The 24,796-nt window shown below is 37.9% G+C and overlaps 1 protein-coding gene across 12 annotated transcripts in view; it reads right to left on the bottom strand.

Moving 5' to 3' along the window:
* Positions 1-24,796, bottom strand: part of PTPRQ (protein tyrosine phosphatase receptor type Q) — a 295,980-nt gene that overhangs the window by 269,730 nt on the left and 1,454 nt on the right. For 4 of the 12 annotated variants that reach the window (XM_086398846.1, XM_086398847.1, XM_086398858.1 and 1 more), the window contains exons 2-10: positions 24,250-24,297; positions 22,400-22,534; positions 21,864-22,023; positions 21,140-21,394; positions 18,682-18,896; positions 14,771-14,960; positions 14,368-14,673; positions 12,580-12,855; positions 7,241-7,510 (exon numbers count right to left, since the gene is read on the bottom strand). In XM_086398846.1, the coding sequence (XP_086254972.1) occupies positions 7,241-7,510; positions 12,580-12,855; positions 14,368-14,673; positions 14,771-14,960; positions 18,682-18,896; positions 21,140-21,394; positions 21,864-22,023; positions 22,400-22,534; positions 24,250-24,297 (1,855 nt within the window). Of the gene's footprint in view, positions 1-7,240; positions 7,511-12,579; positions 12,856-14,367; positions 14,674-14,770; positions 14,961-18,681; positions 18,897-21,139; positions 21,395-21,863; positions 22,024-22,399; positions 22,535-24,249; positions 24,542-24,796 lie in introns of all 12 variants that reach the window. The other 8 variants (XM_086398851.1, XM_086398848.1, XM_086398850.1 and 5 more) reach the window with 3 other exon arrangements.

The raw sequence follows: 24,796 nt of genomic DNA, 5'->3' as shown, positions 1-24,796 counted from the left end.
AGTCAACTTACATTTACTAGGCTAGCATTGGACAGAGAAACAAAGAGGACATTCTGACAGATCATATATACATATATATTGAAAGGGCCTAATTTTCATTTTTTTGATTCTCATTAATAGTCTAAAACACATAAAGATCTGAGATCTACCTGTTTTTTACCTTATCTGTTTATTAAGAAAATACTTTTGAAAACCTACATACCAGAAGGAATGCTCAAAGAAAGTAAATAAGGCCAGATTCCTGCTTTCATAAAATTCTCAAACTCGGAACTTGTGTGCTCCTATGCACCTACAGATGATGCCTACGTCTACTATTCATTTGTGTGCTATGTGATTCATAGATTCAGTTTCATCCTTAGGATGGTGTTTGTCCAGTTCTAAAAGAATCACCCAAATATAATGAAATTTGTCATTATTAAAAAAAAAAAAAAAAAAATACGAGCAGATCCCTAACTAGAGTCCCGCATGGTTAGAGGGACGTGAACAAAGGCTGTTGAGAACAGAGAGAGAATTCTAGCAGAAGTAACAACACTGGGGAGGGCTTTCCAGAGCCGAGGACAACGTTTTCTCTCTTACGGGACGGAACAAGTCTCCCGGAAGGAATGTGCAGGGCACAGGGAGGCAGTCAGGAGGGAATCCCAGACCAAGAACAAAGCATCAGCAAGGCCTGGGAAAATGGCATCACCGTGTATCCAGGGAACACCAAGCTCTTCCAGCTCTTTACTAGCAGGGCTAATCACTAGTCCTTGGCAACTAGTTTCCAGTTACTAGTCTTTAGCAAGTCTCTTAGTCATGCTGTGCCTTGGCTTTTTCTAAACTGCTCAGGCACAGGCAGGCACTCAGGGTGATTCAAGCACGGGGTGTGTTTGAGCAACAGGGGGCAGGCAAGGTCCGAGGCTGATCACTGTCCACGAGAGGCTCTGCCTGCCATGCTCTGGTGAAAGTGACTCAGTCGTGTCCGACTCTTTGGGACCCCATGAACTATACAGTCCATGGAATTCTCCATGCCAGAATACTAGAGTGGGTAGCCTTTCCCTTCTCCAGGGGATCTTCTCAACCCAGAGACTGAACCCAAGTCTCCCGCATTGCAGGCGGATTCTTTACCAGCTGAGCCACCTGGGAAGCCCATGATCTGGAGGTCAGACTATTCTGTCCGCACAAGGATTTTGAACAGATAGGAACGTGGTTCTGGCAAACATTTGGTGGAAGAATTCATTCACCTTTTATTTTCTCCCTGACGTCTGTTAAAGAGCCTTAGTGCGCTACTTAGAGCAGATTAAAATTTTAGACAATTTCTATCCACATTATTTTTTCCTCAGATCAATTTTAATTTCAAATCTATTTTTAGATTATTGGGATGCTGTCCAGTATATCCTTAGGTCTTTCTTCCAAACATATCTTCTCAAATATACATTCTAAGAAAGTTTTTGTTTTTCCTCTCCAGAGAATAAGTAGATGGCCTTCTCTTTTCAGCTTTTTTTTTTTTTTTTTTGGTGACATCTGGTTTGAGACAATGGAACTTGTTCTAAGTCACTGTTAAATATCTGACTTTACCCAGAGACAGTACTATCTAAAAGGATTTAAACACACATCTATAATTAGAAATATAGAACATAAAACCTGTGCACTATCTCCATCAATTCATTCAGCTGTAATAATAGAAGTTTCCTCTTCTGTTCTTGGAACATTTATCAGGAAATGTTCACTATACTAACCATAACATACTCCATATAGTATATTACTGGGTTTTAAGGTACTTGTACCATATTTTTCTTTTTCCAGTTGTATTTACTTTTCTTCTTCTGTCATTACTAACATCTTTGGTGGGTTTCCTCTCTAAATTCCATACAGCTTGGAAAGCTCTCACAGTAAGTAGGACTTTTCCAAGACTAGCATGATATCCCACAAGTATCCAGCTCATCTGAATCTATGGGCAATGATTTGTGAACGCGTCTAAAGATACTTTGAACAGAAAGTAAACATCTGGGGTTTGGAAATGACTGACTGATACACTCATGGAAACAATCACTTCCAGCTTCTTGGGTACTGAAAACATTTTCTAGGGAGGGTCAGTGCTTTAAATAGGCCTCGTTTACTGTAGGCTCTGAAAGGATATAGCTGGAAACATTCCCTCCAGTGGGTAAATGTGAAGCTTTACATCAATTCCACTTGTCCAGGCAGAGGTAGCCAACAGTATTAACGAGTGATATGTTAGAGCAGAGGGGCACCAAGGCTGGAAAGGTGTAGAACAGGATAAAGCTATTCCTTCTCTTCAGAACTATACCGCAAAGTTCTGAAACCTCAAGTGGGAGAAGGTTACACTTTAAACAAACAAAAAGAAACGCATTGCCATTTCTGTTGGATTCCAACAAGTCTCCACCTCTGTGACCAGGACCTCCATCCTTACCTATTTTCCTGCAAAATCTTCAGAGGAAGTGGCAACCTAAGGGCTGAGTGAGGTTTTTTCAATATGAGATAAACTAAACCAGGCCAAATTCAAAGGTTTTTATCATAGGTTTGTTAGAATAAACCCTCAGGGATGCCCAGTCTATCTTAAAATTTATTCTTTTGTGAAAGGAAATAAAGAAAACTCAAACACTCTCTTACAGCTCTCCTTCTGTCAAGAAAAATGGGTTCACTGATTCCTCTGATAAAAAGACACATACACAGCTAGACCAACTTCGCTTCCCATTAAAGACGGCCAAAGCTCCTCAGTGCCGCCGCCCTACTCCTGTAGAGAGAAAAGTGACGGCAATCACCAAGACTCTCAGAGTGTCTGCTTGGTGTCTGAGCCTTTAGATTATAGTAACTGCATAACACAGGTAAGATTATCATCACTCCCATTTTAGGGAGAAGAAAACTGACGACCAAAAAGATTGAATGACTTTCCAAAGGACATGAACTGGTCATTGTGGAGCTTTGACTGTAACCCAGGTAATCTGGTTCCAAGGTCCGTTGTCGTAAGCACCACCTTCTCCCAAAGGGCACATTTTATAGATCAAGTGCACACTAATAACCCGAGATCAAGTTTCATTACCAATAGTTACTTTTGAGATAACACAGACAGATGGAGAGAGAAGGTTCAAAGGAAAAAGCAATGTCCAAATTAATTTTTTTCCTACATGTCTGTAACACGTGGAAGCTCATTAAAAGGTAAAAGTCCCTCTATGCTTGACTGCCTCAAAGTGTATGGAAGAGAGACAGGATATAATATCGGGCTGGCCAAAAAGTTCATTTGGGTTTTTCCATAAGAGTGAGAGCACCCAAAAGAACATTTTTGGCCAATTCAATGAAGGGTAATTAACAGTAATTATTTGTTAAATGAATACAAGGAGAGAATGTCTACCTATGCACCTTGGGATAGGCTAATATTTGCTTAATCATCTTGATGCAAGTGAAAATGATGAATGATAAATAATAGGGTGATGCCAAAAGTTATTATAAAGTTTAAGAACTGAATAGAAAGACCAACAGGATTATAGGAAACAGTGGAGGGCTTCCCTGGTGGCTCAGAGGTTAAGAATCCGCCTGCAAATGCAGGAGGACAAGGGATCAATCCTGGGCTTAAAAGATCGCACATGCCATGGAGCAGCTAAGCCTGTGCTGCCCAACTATTGGGGCTGTGCTCTAGAGCTGCTGCTGCTGCTGCTGCTAAGTCGCTTCAGTCGTGTCCGGCTCTGTGCGACCCCACAGACGGCGGCCCACCAGGCTCCCCGTCCCTGGGATTCTCCAGGCAAGAACACTGGAGTGGGTTGCCATTTCCTTCTCCAATGCATGAAAGTGAGAAGTGAAAGGGAAGTCGCTCAGTTGTGTCCGACTCTTAGCGACCCCATGGACTGCAGCCCACCAGGTTCCTCCATCCATGGGATTTTCCAGGCGAGAGTACTGGAGTGGGGTGCCATCGCCTTCTCAGGAGCTGGGGAACCGCAACTACTGAAGCCTGAGTGCTCTAGAACCAGCGCTCCTCACAAGAGAAGCCACCACAGTGAGAAGCCCGAGCACTGAAACTCGACAGTAGTCCACACCCATCACAAAGAAAAGAGTCCCCAGCAGTGAAGGCCCAGAAGAGCCAAAGATAAATAACTTTAAAAAAAAGAAAAAAAAAAAAGGAAGAAATAGTGGAGTATTTGAAGGAGAGGAAATATAGACACCACGAGCACCTAATGGGCGTTTCCAAACATGACGTCCTTTCACATGGATCAATGAGCAGATCGGCTTTGTGACACTCTGGAGTAACAGACACAGCTCCAAGCTAGACGGAAATGATAGAGGTGCATTACACAATGATCAGAAGCGTGGTATATCCTTGCTGAACTGGCCAGAAGGTCTCTGTTTTTGAACTTTAAAACAGTTCAAAAAGAAAAAACTTTTAAAACGTTAAATAGAACTTTAAGCCCTAAAATTCTATTAGCTTTCCTCAGATTTATATATGTTAATGCACGTTTCAGCATTCATGTTAGATAATGACTTTATCAATAAGTATCTGAATTAAGCAGAGTTTAGATCTATGTTTGCACCTGAAGACAGACATCTGCATAAGATTTCAAAGGAACTGACTATCTAGAAAGGATGGTAAGGTGTGTTTTTAGATGGTTGCTGCTGCTGCTGCTGCTAAGTCGCTTCAGTCGTGTCCAACGCTGTGCAACCCCGTAGACGGCAGCCCATCAGGCTTCCCCGTCCCTGGGATTCTCCAGGCAAGAACACTGGAGTGGCTTGCCATTTCCTTCTCCAATGCATGAAAGTGAAAAGTGACAGTGAAGTCGCTCAGTCGTATCTGACTCATATCGGTAAGTGGGTTGAATAAGTTCCCCAGAGTCAAACAAGAATAGGACTTTACAGGTGAAAATCAGTTTAAAAATACATTCAGTGATCTAAATCTCATAGAGCAAAAAATTAGACCCAGAGACAATATGGGGAACAGTTCACTTCTCATCTACACATTTAAGTTTTATACTTCTATCCTGCGTATAAATTTATGTTGTGTTGTTTAGCAGACATAAAATAGATTTTTTAGCAATATATCTTGCTTAATTATCAAATTGTCTTATTTTTCATAACTGTTTTCTATGATAATTATCTTTAGGTAGTTTTTTTCTCAAAAATTTAAGTATGGAACTATGGAAATAAATTTCAGTTTAGTCTTTGAAAGATAAAACAGGAAGATTTCATGCTGGCTGAATGTAGACACTGCTAACACATAATTTTGTTTTAATTAATTCATTTTTCCCAGCAGATTACCCTTATTGTTAGCTAAAAGGCCTGTGAGGTCCAATGGTCTTTCCTTCCTCAGAGTCATCACTATTCACCTAAATTAGTCAAGTCAAACACCCCGTTTCTTCCTTCCTCTGCTCATGATCACGAGCTTCCCTGGTAACTCATGGTAAAGAATCCACCTGCAATGCAGGAGATTAGGGTTCGATCTCTAGGTTGGGAAGATCCCCTGGAGAAGGGAATGGCTACCCACTCCAATATTCTTGCCTGGAGAATTAATTCCAAGGACAGAGGAGCCTGGCGGGCTACCATCCACGGGGTGGCAAAGACTCTGACATGATTGAGCGACTTTCACTTACTCATCATAAGCACTCCAACATGAAAGCTTAGACTTCCATATTGTAAAACGTGGCCACTACTTTCCAGCTGCACTTCCCTATCTTGCTCACCATAACCTTTTGCCTCGACTCTACAACACCCTGGAACCAGTTTCCCAGTTCCTTTCTCGCCCCTAAACAAATCATTCTTTGCCCATATCAGGAGGACATTTTTGTGACAAGGTGAGCTCACCCTGTCACCTCTCCTGCATAAACCCTTCAATGACTTTCCACTGCCCTCAGAACAAACTCAAAAGCACAGCCTGCAGGCTCCCTGTGCTCTGACCCCGAATCCTCATGCCATATCATTTCCTACTACCCTTCTCCCTCTTCCTTATCCTGGCCTTTTTGTTCTCAGACACCAAATCTGTCCTTGTCTTACATTCTTCATGACAGTTGTTCATTTCTAAAGTACCCTTCCTCCATCTTGTTCTGCTCTGGCTCCTCCTTATCATTTAAGCTTCCATCAAATGCAACTCCTCTTACAGTTCATCTACAGGAGCATCTCCATCCCTCTTCAATTACTCTTGTAAACCAGGTGTGTCATGGCCACACTCTTCTAGCAAGGGAACAGTAAATCATTAGTCACTGCCCTTGCTGACCTACAACACCCCCAGAAAGGAACTCAGGATGAACAGCAGAATGAAGCACACTATGCTTTGTGAAAACAGGCAGAACAGGCCCTTAAACAGTTGGATATGCTTCAGGAAAAATGTTAATGACCCCATATCCTTACATCTTCCCATACTTGGAAAAGCACTGAAATCATTAACTGAGATACCTGTTCCGTGTGACTAGTAGTAATCTTCCACCATGACATATGCTTGACTGCATAGGTCCCTTAGCCAAAATCACCTGCATACTGGCCTCTCCCCTGCCTCTTTGGAGCAAGTTCCTCAAAGTTCTCTGAGAGGCTGTCTCCTAGGCTACAGTCCTCACCAAGATCCCTGAATAAAACTGCAACTCACTGCTCTTATGCTGTGGTTTTTTTTCAGTTAACACCCTCATTGACATAATTTTTCTGCTTTCCTTAAGGTTTATCACAATTTATAAATATCTATGAATATTATTTAATGTATTTACTTTTTTTCCTTTTCTTTCTTTTTACATTTTTAATAATTATTGTTCACTGAATTAATTTTGTCGGAGAAATGAAAAATATTTTGGCCCTAAACCTTTTATACAGTCAATATTTCCTTCTGGTATGCTACAGCATGCCTCTGTGGAGACAATAAAAATTACAAACGGTGCCTATATGGCAGGCATTGTTCTATGTCCTTATATTTATTAAATCAGTTATTCTCAGGACAACCCATGAAACCTACACTATTATTTTCACTTTACAAATTTGGAAACCGAAGCATAAATAGGTTGAATGCATTGCCCAGGGTTAGTGAAATAGCTGAACTCAGATTCAAACCTAGACAGTGTGACTTTGGGAAGAAGTTCCTAAACATAAACAGTGCTGCCTTTATTCAAACATAGGACACTTGCAAGATACAATGGATGGAAATTGCTCCAGATCCTGAAATACACCAACAATCTATTTAAAAAAGTAAAACCTGGTACCAGAGAAATCTATCAGAAACTATTTTATAATACCCCCAAGTCAGGAAATATCTATTAAGAAATGAAAAGTATCTGATTCTCACTTAGAGTTTGTTGAATAGTTACCAGCTCGCTCAAGTTCCCATTCATTACTGTTGCCATTCCAATGTCGTATGTCATTCCAGGGATTAAGTGATCAATCTTGCATCTATTAGCATCCTTTACAAAAAGCTTCCTGATTTCTCGTGTATCTGCTATGGATTTGATTTGAATGTAGACCTCATGGCTATCTTGTGGGGGTTCCCACTGGAGAATTATACTGTCTTCATCCACATCTTCAGGTTTTACACAAATTTTCTGAGGTGGATTAATACCTTTGAGAAATACATAAATACATACATTTTATTGTCTGTTATTACTCATGCTGTTGAGTAAAAATATCTCAATTTAGTATTAATTCATGTTTAAAGTAAACAAATCCTCCTGTCACCATGTCTTGAAAAGGACTAAATTTTAGGGGGAAAAGTGTGTCTTTGTTATTACTATTCAAGTATTGGAGAATGTTCTTGACTATTTTTGTAATAACCGAACAAAAGACACTAGTTTTTCTTCTTACACAATTTATTTGAATATCATGCCTTACAATTTCACTACTATTCTCTGGAAATTGTAATGCCTTCCTTTTAATCACATTGTCTTATGTTACAAGCCTCCCCTAAACTTTTGATAGTTCTAAGGCACAATGATCAATAATTAGTTCACATTTGTAAGGATAATTATGCAATTTTAAACTGTTCAATAGCTTTACCTTGGTTTGGTGGTTTAGTCTGACTCTTGCAACCCCATGGACTATAGCCCACCAGGCTCCTCTGTACATGGGATTTTGTACCCTCTGTACATGGGGTTGTACATGTACAACCCACTCGAGAATACTGGAGTGGGTTGCCATTTCCTTCTCCAGGGGATCTTCTCAACCCAGGGATTCAACCCAGGTCTCCTGCACTGCAGGCAGAGTCTTTACTGACTGAGCTATCAGAGAAGCTGTACCTTAAATAATCTTTAAAGAATTCTCCATGATTTTCCAATCCCATTCACCATTGCAACAAAAAGAATAAAAGATATAGAAATAGACCTACTTAAGGAGACAAAAGAACTGTATACAGAAAATTATAAGACACTGATGAAAGAAATCAAAGATGACATAAACAGATGGAGAGATATTCCATGTTCCTGGGTAGGAAGTATCAATACTGTGAAAATGAAAATACTACCAAATGCAATCTACAGATTCAATGTGATCCCTATCAAATTACCAATGGCATTCTTCACAGAACTAGAACAAAAAAGTTCACAATTCATACACAAAAGACCCCGAATAGCCAAAGCAGTCTTGAGAAAGAATGGAGCTGGAGGAATCATCCTTCCCGACTTCAGATTATACTACAAAGCTACAGTCATCAAGACAGTGTGGTACTGACACAAAAACAGAAATATAAACCAATGGAACAAATAGAAAGTCCAGAAATAAACCCACACCTCTATTGTTACCTTATTTTTGACAAAAGAGGCAAGAATATACAATGGGGCAAAGATAGCCTTTTCAATAAATGGTGATGGAAAAATTGGACAGCTATATGTAAAAGAATGAAATAGAACACTTTCTAACACCATACACAAAGATAAATTCAAAATGGATTAAAGACCTAAATGTAAGACCAGAAACTATAAAACTTTTAGAGGAAAACATAGGCAGAACACTCAATGACATAAATCAAAGCAAGATCCTCTATGACCCACCTCCTAGAGTAATGGAAATAAAAAACAACAGTAAACAAGTGGGACCTAGTTAAAAGCTTTTGCACAGCAAAGGAAACTATAAATAAGGTGAAAAGATAACCCTCAGAATGGGAGAAAATAATAGCAAATGAAACCACTGATGAAGGATTAATTTCCAAAATATAAAAGCAGCTCAAACAACTCAATACCAGAAAAACAAACAACCCAATCAAAAAGTGGGAAAAAGACCTAAATAGAAATTTCTCCAAAGAAAACATACAGATGGCTAACAAACACAGGAAAAGATGCGCAATATTGCTCATTACTGATGCTAAGTCACTTCAGTCATGTCCGACTCTGTGCGACCCCATAGATGGCAGCCCACCAGGCTCCTCCGTCCCTGGGATTCTCCAGGCAAGAACACTGGAGTGGGGTGCCATTTCCTTCTCCAATGCAGGAAAGTGAAAAGTGAAAGTGAAGTCGCTCAGTTGTATCCGACTCTTAGGGACCCCATGGACTGCAGCCTACCAGGCTCCTCCATCCATGGGATTTTCCAGGCAAGAGTACTGGAGTGGGGTGCCATTGCCTTTTCCATGCTCATTACTAGAGAAATGCAAATCAAAACTACAATGAGATATCACCTCACATCGGTCAGAATGGCCATGATCAAAAAGTCTACAAACAATAAATGGTGAAGAGGATGTGGAGAAAAGGGAACCCTCTTGCACTGTTGGTGAGAATGTAAATTGATGCTGCCACTATGGAAGACGATATGGAGATTCCTTAAAAAACTAGGAATAAAACCACCATATGACCAAGCAATCCCACTCCTAGGCATATACCCTGAGGAAATCAAAATTGAAAAAGACACATGTACCCCAATGTTCACTGTAGCACTATTTACAATAGCTAGAACATGGAAGCAATCTAGATGTCCATCAATGGATGAATGGATAAAGAATTTGTGGTACATACACACAATGGAATATTACCCAGCCATAAAAAGGAACACATTTGAGTCCGTTCTAATGAGGTGGATGAACCTACAGCTTATTATACAGAGAGAAGTCAGAAAGAGAAGATAAATATCATATACTAACGCATATATATGGAATCTAGGAATATGGTACTGATGAATTTATTTGCAAGGCAACAATGGAGAAACAGACATAGAGAACAGACTTATGGACACAGGAAGAGGGAAGGAGAGGTGAGATGTATGGGTAGAGTATGGAAATTTACATTACCATATGTAAAATGGATAGCCAATGGGAATTTGCTGTATGTCTCAGGGAACTCAAACCTGGGCTCTGTATCAACCTAGAGGGGTGGGATGGGAGGGAAATATGAGGGAGGTTCAAGAGGGAGGGAACATATGTACACCTATGGCTGATTCATGTGATGTCTGGCAGAAAACAACAAAATTCTGTAAAACAATTGTCCTTCAATTAAAAAATAATTTAAAAAAGAACTCTCCATGATTTTCATAGTCATTTTGTTTTCAGAAACTATAAGTTGATTTTCAATATGTTTTGAAGTTAATTTCCTAATCAACAAAATCAAACACTACATTTTAACTTCTTAGGAAAATATTCTGGGTCTATTCATTTCATAGTAACTTCATTTCACAAAACTGAAGCTAGCTTGACTCTAGGTGTTGACATCGATTATATAAAATTATCAGGAAATTCCAGAATAGTTCCATTAGAAACACTGTTCAAAAGATTCCATGGTGAAACAATTTCAGATATATTTTCTTACACACACACCTACAAAACTAAGGAGTCTGTTATAGTCCTATAGTTACTCAAAGAATTTTCTATACATGCCTGTGCATTTTTATGGGAGAAAGTCCATTATTTTTTCCACATTTTCAAAGACTCCATTAACCCAAAACAGTTAAATTTTAATGAATAAAATGTACTCCATCAAGTCTCTTCCTGTTGAGTGCTTAGCTTACATTTTCCAGACCCTCAATATATGCCCCCTGTACTCCCGCCAGGCCAATCCACTCATCATTTCCTAATGTTCAGTTGTCAGTCTCCAAAAAGCCTCCTCTGGCTTTCCCAGCGAGAGCCAGGTGGATGCCTCTACTCCGGTCCTCTCCTGCTCACACGCTGCTTGCCTCCTCGCGGCGTGCCTGTGCACCCCCACTTCTGCTCGGCTCACTCTCACCTCCCCTCAGGACTCAGTGTATCACCCTCCACAAAGATTCTCACAGCTATCCTTGTACCCCGGTCTGAGTTAACCGATTCCTCCCTATGCTCCTATGGTAACAGCAGAAGCCTTCATAACAATTACAACACACAATCATTATTTTTAAAAGTTTGTCTCACTCCATTAAGATGTTAAGTCCTCTGAAGGTAGATCCTAGTCTTATTCATCTTTGCATTTCTAGTCTCCAATGCAATTCCTGACACTAAAACATAATCTATTGAGTAAACAATGATTGGAGGGAAAAAAGGAATATTGCTTCAACCATAGGAAAGTGAGAGGACTGGATTACTAAATCCTTAAACACGCACTGCTTCGTCAGTTTAGAGTCAACATACATAGCAAGTCACGCAATTAAATGTGGAGACTCACATATACCTTTCTCCTGTCCCTCTGCTACACAAATAGGTACATCCCACGGAAGATTTTAATCTGATTTAAAAATTAAATCTGTGAGAAATCCTCCTAGTCTGCCTGTCAGTTAAAAATGAAAGCATCTTCCTAAAGTGTCAGGAACTCAATCAAGCATGTATCAGTTGACATGCTTTGTCTGAGCCTGGGGATAAGAAAACATCTGCTCTCTAGTATCCAACTGGAAAAATACTTCTGATTAGGATTTGCAACACCGAATGCATGTATCTTAAGTATTTGCATTCAGTAAGCATGAAATGATGTATTTTGTTATTTGTTTTACAAATAATCATCATCGTCATTGTCAAAGAATCCCAAGTATTCCCAAGTATGAGAAGGTTAATTAATCTGTGGCTGTGCACATGCAGGCTTTCCATTCCTCCTCCCTCAGTTCTCGTGTTTAAATTTTAGCTGGTGAAATTTCAAAGAACCTTGCAGGTAACCGTGTTAACTACACATTGCACAAACGATACAATGTGCTGAGTTATGTGCTTTCATGAATCGAGTTTTCTCCTTTCCAAAAAGACTGACTTTAGGGGGTAAATAGAATGCTTAATTAAAAGAGAGGTTACTTTAATGATTATGTTAGACAGTGATTCAAAAACTGCTATGCGGAGGTGAGTGTAGTTTAGAACCGTCTTTGCCAAAAGGTGACACTGCCCCCTAGAGGTCAACGCATAACATTGCACAGGAAAAGAGCATGATTAAATGTGCAGACCTACTTGCTGGGTCTGAAGCTATCAAAGACAACTGGGTAACTAATCCTCATCTTTTAGGATAATTTATTTTCCAACAAAGGCTATGGTAAGAAATATTCCTTCCAGGAACTCTGGTAGGAAAAATGCAGATATTTAAGAAGTTCGTGTAAATCTAAATTAATTTAGTATTTAGAATCCATGCTTAGAGTCATGATTCAACATCTAGACAAATGTTCAACTGTGATCATTTTGTACTAATGAAGGATCAACACAATTAAATTTCAGCAAAACAGTATTTCAAAGTATGCAGTTTGTACTGATCAAAATGCAAAATGTGCCCATACCTGTAATGGCTGAAATAGGTTTCTCAAAGTAGCTTAGAGTTCCTCTTTCTGCCACACTGAATAGATAGATCAGATAATGATGGAAAAATTTGAGATTTCCAATTGTTGTGGATGTGTTGGGTTTTTCAACAAACACTTCTTCTGATTTAGCATTTTCAGCATCCAAAATAACCACAAGATAATGGTCAAAAGATACAGGATCTGGAGCATCCCAGTGTAAAAATATTTCCGTTGGGGTCACATAAGTAACTGTGCCATTTTGGGGTGATAATGGACCTAGTAGATAAGAAGAAACCAAAAAAAAAAAAGACATTATACTAGTAAAACGGTTTGGCAGAGTAACCTCTTACTTCTCAGTACTTCCATGATACTCTACATTTGGAGAGAAAAGGAAAATTAGATTTGAGCCCTGACCTTTCCAATTTATATCTCCAACTTCCTGAGTGAATTACTTGTTCTTTCTGAGCCTCAGGTTTTTTGAATATAAAATAGGTATTACAGTAGTAATTATGAAGATTAAATAAAATGTGGAGGGTAAAGCACTTGTCAAAGTGTTTGACACATACTACTGTTCAATTTTATTATAAGCGTCACCAAAATGCTACTTCTGGCACTCAGTCATCATGTTATATGTGTCTTTTCTTTCTGCCTTGCGACAAGAGGGCGGGGACTTCATATTATTCATTCTTCATCCCTAGCATCACTGGAACTCAGGCATTCATCCTCTTACAGAAATATTTCCCAACTCCAAATTGTTTCATCTGGTGCCAGTTATTTCCCCAGTTAATCCCTCCATATTAGTTTTCCTAAAACAGCACCTTGCAATTATCAGCCTCAAACCTGTATCCGTTCCCTACCCTCCCAACACACAGACATGCACACACATTCTTTTTGATTCTTTCTTTAGAAGCAATAATTCAACAGTTAAAATAAGACCATCTGGATGCCCAAATTCCTGCCTGGCTTAACAAGCCATGTTAGTCTCGTCAGTTTACTTCTTTCTGAAGCTCAGTTCTCACTTCTCTAAAGCTATTCCAAACGCTGGGAGACAGACTGTAGAATAATGCATTAAAGTACTTGGAAAAGGTAAAACAAGGCTTAGAAACCATAGTCTTCATGGACTTCCTTCATTTCTAGGGTCAAGTCCAACCATCTAAAAGGAAACTGCTGGCATGCCCAAATCTGATGCCACCTACTGCTCAGACCACTGCTACCCTTATGCCTGAAGATCTCCAGTCGATCCACACTGTTCTTTTCCTACAAATTCACATCACCACACTTTTGCTCACGATGTGCTTTTCTTCCTTCAAGTTTAAATCTAAACCTATTCTTTCCATAATTCTGCCCCTATCACTCACCCTCTGAATTCTAAAAAGCATTTATTAAATGTACCATGGACTGGGAATTTGGGTAATTACACTTTTCTATACAATTTTGTTTGCATTTAATTTTATTCCTTACTAATTCTCTCCATTGTAAGTCCCTTATAATCCAGGATGCATGTCTGTTTATCTCCTGCTTTAGCACATCAAAAATTCAGCTTCCCCCAAACTTATTACCTACTGTGAACTGGGAACCGGTCTCATTACTGTAAATAAGATATAGTTCCTGCCCTTCTGGGTATATAGTTTAATAGGAAAGCCAAACACATAAACAGATTCATTGTAATTTTAAATGGTTAGAGATTTCTCAGAATCTTATAAGAAAATAGCAGACCCTCAGGAATTACACGCTAATGATGATATTAAATATTTGAAAAATTATACTTTCATATATCTTGTAACTTACGTGTTTCAACAACGAATACTGGACTTAAAGTAGTTTTTGCCTCCCATTCATTTATTGCAGAGAATAAAAATCTGTAAACACGGCCAGGATACAACTGTGTAATTGCTTTCTCTGTAGTATCTGGGGGCATGCTTTCAAAATGTTGCTCTTCTGTACAATCTAAATAATACTTAATGATAATTTTATACCCAAGTTTCAGCCACTTATTCAAATTATTCCAAGCACTCAAATTATTCCAACTAAATACAACTTCAGTTGTTCCAACATCCTTTATATAGAACAAAAGGTCTTCTTGCAGAGAAGGTGCTAAAATAGAATTATTTTTATTAGAAATTATAATTCTGTCTTTAAAGTAATAAAAGAATAAGATGCATGAATAGACAAATACTAAAAAAATAATTACATTCATATTCACAAATATATGGCAACGGAATATAACAGAAAAATCCTGTAAAGAAATAGTTTGATCCAGTTGAGTTTTGCTGTAAAATGTAGCAATCTGTTTCATTCTTGGGTAGTAGTGGGAAAGAAAGTATTTCATTTTCCTTAAGGTCAAAAGATGATCCATCTGTCCATGTGAGATGACCTTCTTTCTGTAATAAGAGGTACAAATTAAGCCAATTTAAAGGAAAATTCACATTTCAAATATGTGTATTTAAAGATTTTTATTAGATATCTATATTATAAAATTTTCTAAGATGGTTAAATCATCAACCAGTTTCATATTTCATGTAGATTTCTTTCATGATAAAGATTCTGAGCTGGAGGCAGAGTTCATTTTCATCCATTCATTAGCCATGTCGTCAGGAGAGTAAATTTTCACATTAAACCTCTGTTTTCTCATCTGTAAAACAGGTGTAGTGATAGAAACTACATCTAATTTGTTGTGAGCATTACAAGCAGTGCATGTGAAGTGCTCAAAACAATGCCAGGCACAGACCCTTTATTCTTCAGAGGTTATTTTGAGTCAAGTCATCAATAAGTCGTAAGCATCAGAAGAGGTTTCAATTACCATTCTGCTAAGGATGTCAGTAGTGAGTATCATCAACCTCAACTTTCAAAGGTAATAAATCTCCCTCTAGGTAGTGGATACTCTCCTTGAAAGGGGTAGTAGGAAAAGTGGAAGCTTTGACAAGCTTAGACAGCTGGATTCTAATCAACAGTTTTGCCACTTACTATCTAAGTAACGGACAACTGCTAACCTCTCAGAAATGAAATATTTTCACCAGTGTAGTGGAGCTCATCAGGACCACTCTGCGTGGCAGTCAACAGGTTTAGAGTATGAATGCAAGAGACCAGGCACATCACAGTGCCTCAAAATCAAATATAATTCTCAGAGACAATGAGTTCTATGAAAACTGAGACTATGTCCATACTGTGTTTATGACGCCATCCCCAGCATTAAGCACAGTGCCAAGCTAGAGGCATGGATGAAAACTAAAAAGATCTGCTCCCTGCAGATATTCTAAAGAGATTTTAAAACAGTACATTCCAACTCCATCAAGTAGAATGGAGGAATATAATTTCCTTAAAGAGCCTGCTGTATTGCATATACTGTTCTGCCATTTTGAAAACAGACAGAGGCTCAGAGGCAGTATGGTCAAATGATTAGGGCATAAGTGTTAGTCAAGACACAGGTCTGAGGTCTGGCATGGCCATTTATTAGCTATGTGACCCAGGATATTTCTGAGCTCATTTTCCTTATCTATAAAATGAGAATAATTACATTGCCTATTCATAAGGCTGTTGCGAGAACTCAATGAGAATTACCTATGTAACCCTTCCAAAAGTAGAATATAGAAATTATTAATCTTTCATTAAGTTCCTATTGAGTGGCCAAGTCCCATTTGGAAGCTAGGATGTAATGACGAATCAGTCTTTTTCTATGACATCCAGTAACAAACTCACACTTACTCAGCATGGGTTTACTTAAAGGGTTGATGACTTTCTCAGTCTACCACAAGGATTGACCCAGAAGTTAACTCTGATGTCAACCTCAAGAGACCAGCTTTAAAGGTCATAGAATATAGTGGTTAAGGTCAGACGCTGATGCCTGTCCACAGGTGTGCTAATTTCCTCTGTCATACAAGTAAATCATATAGAACTACACTTAGCACTTAGAAGATATTATAGGACTCAGCTATTATTACAAAGGAAGTTTTTAATTGTTACTTTGATGTTTCACTTACTTTTCAAATTATTTTTAAGTACCTTAAAGCAGAATCTGTATCTTAGACGCTTTAGAAAAATTCATAACCACCACAAGGATGCCTTGAGAGCCTCACTTTGCCTCGCATGAGCAAATGATCTAACTTCATAACAAAAACCAGTAACCATAACTATTGGAAGACAGCATTCCAATTTAAACAGTTCAGAACCACCATGCCAGAAGCAGGAAAGAGATAGATGTATATAACTGGCCTACTGGAAAGACTAGCACACTGGAAGGGGGACTTCTGAGATGAACTGTGGTTTGAGGAATCTTCATTAGAATTTCCTTCACTGCCCATTAAAAGATGAATAAATCTCATTAAGGGAATGATGAAAATGCAGTTAAAGATTGCCAACAGTTTCACCCACGCATACACAAAGTTCCAAAGAAAAACTGGTATCAAAACTGATAGAATTTGCCTTGGGTCACGAGAGATCAGGGTGTCTCATGGAGAACAGAGTGGCAGGAAATAAAAATAAATGGAACACCAGGAAGAAAACACAGATTAGACAAAGGTAGTGTTATGTCTCAAGCTTTCCTACAAAACTTTAACTAAAATGAGATTTCATGAGCTATTCCACAGGGGTAGGAATGTTTGGAGAAAAATGTCACTCACTCCTTATCTCACTGGTATTGACTAAAATCTTCAGATTGTTCTGTATCTCTTTTAGTAAAACTGAACTCTAAAACCTGGATGTCTACAGTAAAAGAAGTGAAATGGAGACCTCCAAGCTTTCAGATTCATATTATTGTATTGTTCACAGAGGTAAGAAATAGAGGAAGTGGAGCAGGTTTGATGGGAAGGATGTGTCAAGTCAGTTTTGGTAATATTTAAGTGTCTGTGGAAAATTTCAAAAGAAATAAGCAGAAGAAAATTAGATGTCTGAAACTTTTTGAACTGTGGTGTTGGAGAAGACTCTTGAGAGTCCCTTGGACTGCAAGGAGATCCAACCAGTCCATCCTAAAGGAGATCAGTCCTGAATATTCATCGGAAGGGTTGATGCTGAAGCTGAAACTCCAATACTTTGTCCACCTGGTGTGAAGAGCTGACTCATGTGAAAAGACCCTGATGCTGGGAAAGACTGAAGGCAGGAGGAGAAGGGGATGACAGAGGATGAGATGGTTGAATGGCATCACCGGCTCAATGGACATGAGTTTGGGTAAACTCCGGGAGTTGGTGATGGACAGGGAGGCCTGGTGTGCTGCAGTCCATGGAGCCGCAAAGAGTCGGACACGACTAAGTGACTAAACTGAACTGAACTGAAACTCATAAGAGGAAAGTGGGCTAGATAAACATTTGAGAACTGGTTCAGGTGGAATAAAAATAAGAAATGGATAAGTTCACTCATATTTAAGAGGGGCCTGGGGAAAACCAAAATTAAAGCAAAATTAGGTAAAGAAATGAATGCCTACAAAAGAGATTGGAGGAGGTGGGGAAGGAATGAATAGACAGGGAAGAGGGTTTTTAGGACAATGAAAATACTCTGTACCATACTAAAATGGTGGATATATATTATATTTGTCCAAACCCATAGAATGAATGAAACCAAGACTGAACCATGATGGAAACCCTAGGCTTTGAGTGATGATGATGTATCAACACAGGCTCCTGGGTTGTAACAGATTACTATTCTGGTTAGTGATACTGCTAATGGGGGAGGCAATGTGTGTCTGGAGGTGGAGGGTACATGTGTAATCTCTGTCTTTCCTTCAATTTTGCTGTGAACCTATAAATACTCTAAGAAAGAGAGATACTGGAAAAATAAAGAGAGACAGTGTCTGGCTTATAGGAAGTGAAGTGAAAGTCGCTCAGTCGTGTCCAACTCTTTGCGACCCCATGGACTATACAGTCCACGGAATTCTCCAGGCCAGAATACTGGAGTGGATAGCCATTCCCTTCTCCAAGGGATCTCCCAACCCAGGGATTGAACCAAGGTCTCCCACATTGCAGGTGTATTCTTTACTGTCTGAGCCACCAGGGAATCCCCTGCTTATAAGTACTCATTAAATATTTACTGAATTATGGTAAGAAGGAATAGATGAATGAACGAACATAGGTAAAAACAGTTTTATCACAATACATATTCTTTATATCTACTGACCTTAAAGTCGTTAAGACCAGTCCATATTATTATTTGATTCTTTGACCTGAGATGTGAAAATACAAATTTTTTTTCCTCCTCATTTTTTATATCCACCAGGTGTGCAGAACTTAAGGACAGCTTACAATATTGCTGGGCTATATTCCATGGCTTACTCTCTTTGCTAATTCTATAACAGCTATTTTTTAATGCTACCCATCCTTGTGAACATGAACCTACCAAAAGAAAAACGCTTTTGTTAAAGATGGATTCAGCAATATAACATTTCATAATTCTATTTCTTAACATCTACAGAGGTAACTCTAAAAACCTCATAGAATTAACTGTACACTTTCCTTATATTTCTCCCAAACCAATAAAAGCGCTAAAGCTGCTTTATTCTAGTAGTAAGTGAATTACTACCAACTAAAATAGTTTTAAGTAGCTTTAAGAATTAATTATACAGAATTATCGCCCAATTACAATTTAACACAAAACCACAAATATTTTTCTTTCTAAATTACTTTAGGTTACCCTTCCTTTCCCTTACTCTTATACTGCTAGAGAACTTTTAAAGTAAATTTCAGGCTTTTTTTTTTTTTAATTTAGAGGGCTCTCCTGGAGTAGGAAATGGCAACCCACTCCAGTAATCTTGCCTAGGAAATTCCATGGAACGGAGGAGCCTGGCAGGCTATGGTCCATGGGGTCGCAGAGAGTCAGATATGACTTAGCATACATGCACACATACACAAAACATCATGCTTGCTATGAATTCTGCTCTTTGTCATTTGATTTCAAATGGGTTCACTTCCTAGGAAAAAAAAAAAAAAAAAACTGGAATGGCTGGCCATTTAGTCCTTTCTCCAAGATTACACACCATAGAAAGACAGGAAAATATCAGCCTGTTCAGAGTAAAAATATGCTGATGCTAATGAAGCATCAGTGACCAACCCAACAGATTAGGAAGATGTAAGAAGGATTTTTTTTTAATTGGAGTATAATTGTTTTGCAATGCTGTGTTAGTTTCTACTGCACAACAATCTGAATCAGATATACACACACACACACACATATACACACATACACACATATATCCCCTCCCTCTCTTAGCTCCCTCCCATCCCCCTCAGGTCACCCCTCTAGGTCACGGCAGAGCACTGAGCTGAGCTCCCCATGCTATACAGCAGCTTCCCACCGTCTATTTACACATGGTTGTGTATATAGGTCAGTGCTACTCTCAGTTCATCCCACCCTCTCCCTCCATGTCCACAAATCCAGTCTCTATGTCTGCATCTTTATTCCTACCCTACAAATAGGTTCGTCATCAGAACCATTTTTCTAGATTTCATATATATGTGTTACATATATTTTTTTCTTTTTCTGACTTAGTTCACTCTGTAAAGAATATTTTGAACTGTTGTCTTGTTTTCCTTGGGGAAGAAGTATGAGAGGAAATGCTTTAACTACCTTATTGTCTTTTTATTAACAAAATTTATTATAAAAGATATTGTGATTCATTTAATGTTCCTGTACAGGGTGTTGAAATGGGACTCAGCCCATCACAGAAAGTGCATTGCCCCTATCAGCCATCTAGGACTCTGTCCTCAAATCTACGTGTAAGAAGGAACAGGAAATAGGAAGACACAAAAAATTGAACACATTCAGCTCCCCCTTGCAGTATTTTAAATTTAGGTCAGGTCTGATAGGGGATGAGTAATAGAGAAACTTCAAATAGAATGAAAAATTTATATATTTTTTTCCTCCTTCAGGAAAGATAGATTTATTTGACACAGATTCTTAAACAAATTTCCCTCTTAGAGATACAATCCATTGACATACCATAAAGCAACCATTCTGGACTAGAATCTCTCTAAATGTCCTAGCATCCAATTTGATGCTATGTTTCTGAAAAATAACTTGAGACCAGAGTTGGTAGTTAGCACTCTAAGTCTGCTGAGCTATACTTCTCACCTTGTATTATTTATGAGGGTCCACTGCATTCTGGGTGTGCTCATGAAATATTTCTATGTTATACTACATTTTAATGATACTTTAATATCCGAAAATGAGACCATTCATCGGTATATTGAAGTTACCTAAAAATTCATGGACTCTATATGTTGTTCAGTCACTAAGTCATGTCCAACTCTTTGCAACCCCATGGACTATAACACGCCAGGCTCCTCTGTCCTCCAGTATCTCCTGGAAAATCTATATGAACCACTGTCAGAGTTAAAGGAAAGAGCACCCACTTGGTTCAGTTTAAAAGAAGTGATGGAAGAAAAATTATCTTTACCAGCTAAACCCGGCTTGTTCAATAAATCAGTCAAATATCGGAATAATATAGTTAGAAAAAGAGGACTATGCTAATTCATTTACAAGTAGTTTACACTGGTTAATACTTGGCTGAATCACTTTTTAAAGGCTACCAATTTATCTACAAGATACATAATACATACATTAATAAATATCTACATACCTGTTTCAATTTGAATATCCAATCTCTGAAGTATATTTATAAAATCCAAATGCAACTGTTTAAATTCAAGTGTAAAAACATATAAGGTGGCAGGTTTCAAGTCATCCCACTCATAAAACATGACATTCTGCATAATTTGTGAAGAATTATTAAGCGATATTGACACCAAAATATCATTGGAAGATAGCACACTCCAGTTAAAAGAAACACTTGTACTTGTTGCTACTGTTTTAATATTTCTAGCTGATACTCCACCTAAAAGATCAGGGCGAATAATTAGCACAGTTTCAAATAAAAAGGAATGAAACACAAAGGATATTGATTACCAAAGATTCACCATGATGGAAAAACTTGATCTAACTACAAAATCTTTCCTGGATTATATGGGAGTTTCTGGTACTCTATTTAGAATGAATGAATTACAGCAGATTACAATCCACATTATAGTTTGTTAAGGGTAATCTGGATTATACGTAAATCTTCACTAAACCTATCTACCATACTGGCACACATTAAATGCCAAAACTGAAAAGTGTATTCTTACTTTAGCTTCAAGTTCCTGTAAATTTTGAAAACTAAATTATAATCAAGCAAAATACTATCATGATGTGTTTTTGATTACCGTTACATATCTGTTCATCATTGTAAAATTCAAATTATCTGGTAATAAAACATTTTTCCTTTTAAGATTAGGTAAGATAGCTGAACAACACACACTACTTACGAGTTTGAAATGACTTTTCACTTAAAATTTGTCCATATTTTACAGACTGTATAATGATGTCATAATCTTCATTTTCTTCTAGTGTTAGTATTGATTTTGGAAACTTTGGTGGTTCTGCAAGAATCTTTTGAACATTCTGTAAATAAGGAGGTTCATTTGCCTAAGAAATGTTTATTAACCATGTAAGATACACTATAATTAGAAGTTTGACTGCTGTGTATCTTCATAGCAGTTTTTCCAATATGAAATCCAAACATACATAAATTATTTTTACATAAAATATTACTTTTTTAAATATTGTGTAGTATGTAAATTCTATAAAGGAAAATTCATAAACATTCTAATGATGAAATAGTCAAATACTATTCTGATCTAGTTATTAAAGATAGTTCATAAAATGTTAGAATTATATATATTAGTAAAATTAAGTAAGAAATTGCAATAGCTATTAAATTCCTATTTATGATGAGGCATTTAGTTATAACAGACTTACTATGCTCACTTTTATCAGAGCCATAAAATAAAAGATGCCTTACTTTTTGAGCAAAATTATTAACAAGTTGGTATTTTAAAAAATAAAATTCAGGACTTCCTCCCTTAGGAAATTCATCCCATTCAATAAAAACTGCTGTTTGTTTATTCTTTGGTGTATAGTGGAAACTTCTTGAGATCTGAAATGAGAAAGAAAACTAATGCTGAAGAAAAGTTAAAATGCATTCTTGGTTAATGTTTCATAAGCAAATTTACAAAAATGAAACCTAGACTATACCAAATTATAATTTTAAAATATTTTAGAAACATTAATTTCCACACATGAATTAAATAACATCCATTGGATACACTATTTATAAGCACAGTTTGGGAAAAAACTTAAAGGCCAGTAAACATTAAAAAAAAGAACAAAATAATGCCATTTGCAGCAACATGGATAGATTTAGAGATTATCATACTAAGTTAAGGAAGTCAGAGAAAGACAAATATTGTATGAATATCGCTTATATGTGGAATCAAAAAAAGAATGATATAAATGAACTTATCTACAAAACAGTAATAAGAGTCACAGATACAGAAAACAAGTTTATGGTTACAAGGGGGAAAGGCTGGGGAGGGACAAACTGGAAGGTTGAGACTGACATATATACATCATTATATACAAAAGAGGTAACTAACAAGGTCCTACTATACAGCACATGAAGCTCTGCTCAACACTCTGTAAAGACCTATATGGGAAAAGAATCTTACAAAAAGAGTGGATATATGTAGAAACAATTCACTTTGCTGTACAGAAGGAACTAACACAACTCTGTAAATCAACTATAATAATGAGTAAAAGAAAGGCAAGTAAAATGAAAGCAGGCAAACTTTAGATGCATGTGGGCTGCAGTCCATGGGGTCGCTAAGAGTCAGACGTGACTGAGCGACTTCACTTCCACTTTTCACTTTCATGCATTGGAGAAGGAAATGGCAACCCACTTTAGTGTTCCTGCCTGGAGAATCTCAGGGACGGGGAGCCTGGTGGGCTGCCGTCTCTGGGGTCGCACAGAGTTGGACACGACTGAAGCGACTTAGCAGCAGCAGGAAACACCATGGGCTCCCAGGTGGCTTGGTAGTAAAGAATCCGCCTGCTGAAGGAGGAGATGCGTACTCGATCCTGGGGTTAGGAAGATCCCATAGCATAGCAAATGGCAACCTACTCCAGTGGTCTTGCCTGGAAATTTTCATGGACAGAGGAGCCTGGTGGGCTACAGTCCACGGGGCTGCAAAGAGTTGGATGCAACTGAGCAACTACCACATGCAGCACAGTAGGAAACTCGGTGATTCTGGGGTCAACGGGGATAAAGAAACAAGATCCCAGCACACCGTCCTAGCACGCCAGACTGTGTGCCTTGATGATAACAGATTGTTGACAACACTCAGAATGAACCTACGTTTGAGCGCAAAACACTCACTTGACTCTAATTTTAAAACCTTGGTTCATTTTAGGTAAAGAAAATATTAGCAATTGAGGCAAAACAGCCAGACCACATTATCAGAGACTTTTATGTTCCCTAGACGACAAATAAGAATTCAACTCTCAAGAGAATGATATATTCATCAAACTTCCTACCAAAAACAACTTTAAAATGGTTCACTATTACCTGGTCTTTTACCAAGTTCTGATCCCTCCTTCTCCAGTGATTATCCCCCCAAACAATCTGCAAGCAGTGAAAACAGCTGCCACCAATATGCATATATTTGCAAAGCAACCTAGCAGACATTTTTTCTTAGATGCTAAATCTAATATTTAGTGTTATTTCTCTTATACTCTATTTTCCAAAATAGACTCAATGCAATAACTTCTTGCCCATTCGTTTTTCCAAAAAGGGTACATTAAAAAATATCTTACCTTAGCAACATATTGTATGCAGAGCAGCAGAATAATTGATTTCTCCATCTGCAAAAGTATATTCAGCTCAATTAAACATGTATATTTTTAGCTTCAAAATTAAACTATTGAACATTCCTTAGGTTGTGCATGTACCACTTTAAAATCATGTCTTTACGATTTAGACTGCTCATCCAACCAAACATTAAGGCATTGATAAGTAAGTGCTTCGTGATATTGTCCACCCAATAAAACTGGATACATCAATACTTTTCAACAGATGACAAACAGCCAAACAATTTTCTTCTAGGAGCTGCCATAATTAAATACAAAGGAAGTGTTAGCAATCAAATGAATTATCAGGCATTTATACAAAATTACATTGCATTGTGTGAAAGTATTTAAGCTTAATTAATGAAAATCTAGAACACCTACACAGTGCTACTTTGCTGGAAGTAATTCCTCACATTTTAAAATTATACCATCTTTCTGAAAAATATTTCAAATACTGTGGATGAAATTGAAACTTAAATGGGAAAAACAATTCAGTATTCAATTTCTTTTGTTT

Source organism: Bos grunniens, chromosome 5, assembly GCF_055505025.1.
Source record: "Bos grunniens cultivar Pamir isolate PY7600 chromosome 5, Bosgru_T2T1.0, whole genome shotgun sequence".
Taxonomy (NCBI): Eukaryota; Metazoa; Chordata; class Mammalia; order Artiodactyla; family Bovidae; genus Bos; species Bos grunniens.
This window is presented reverse-complemented; position numbering and strand designations above follow the sequence as displayed.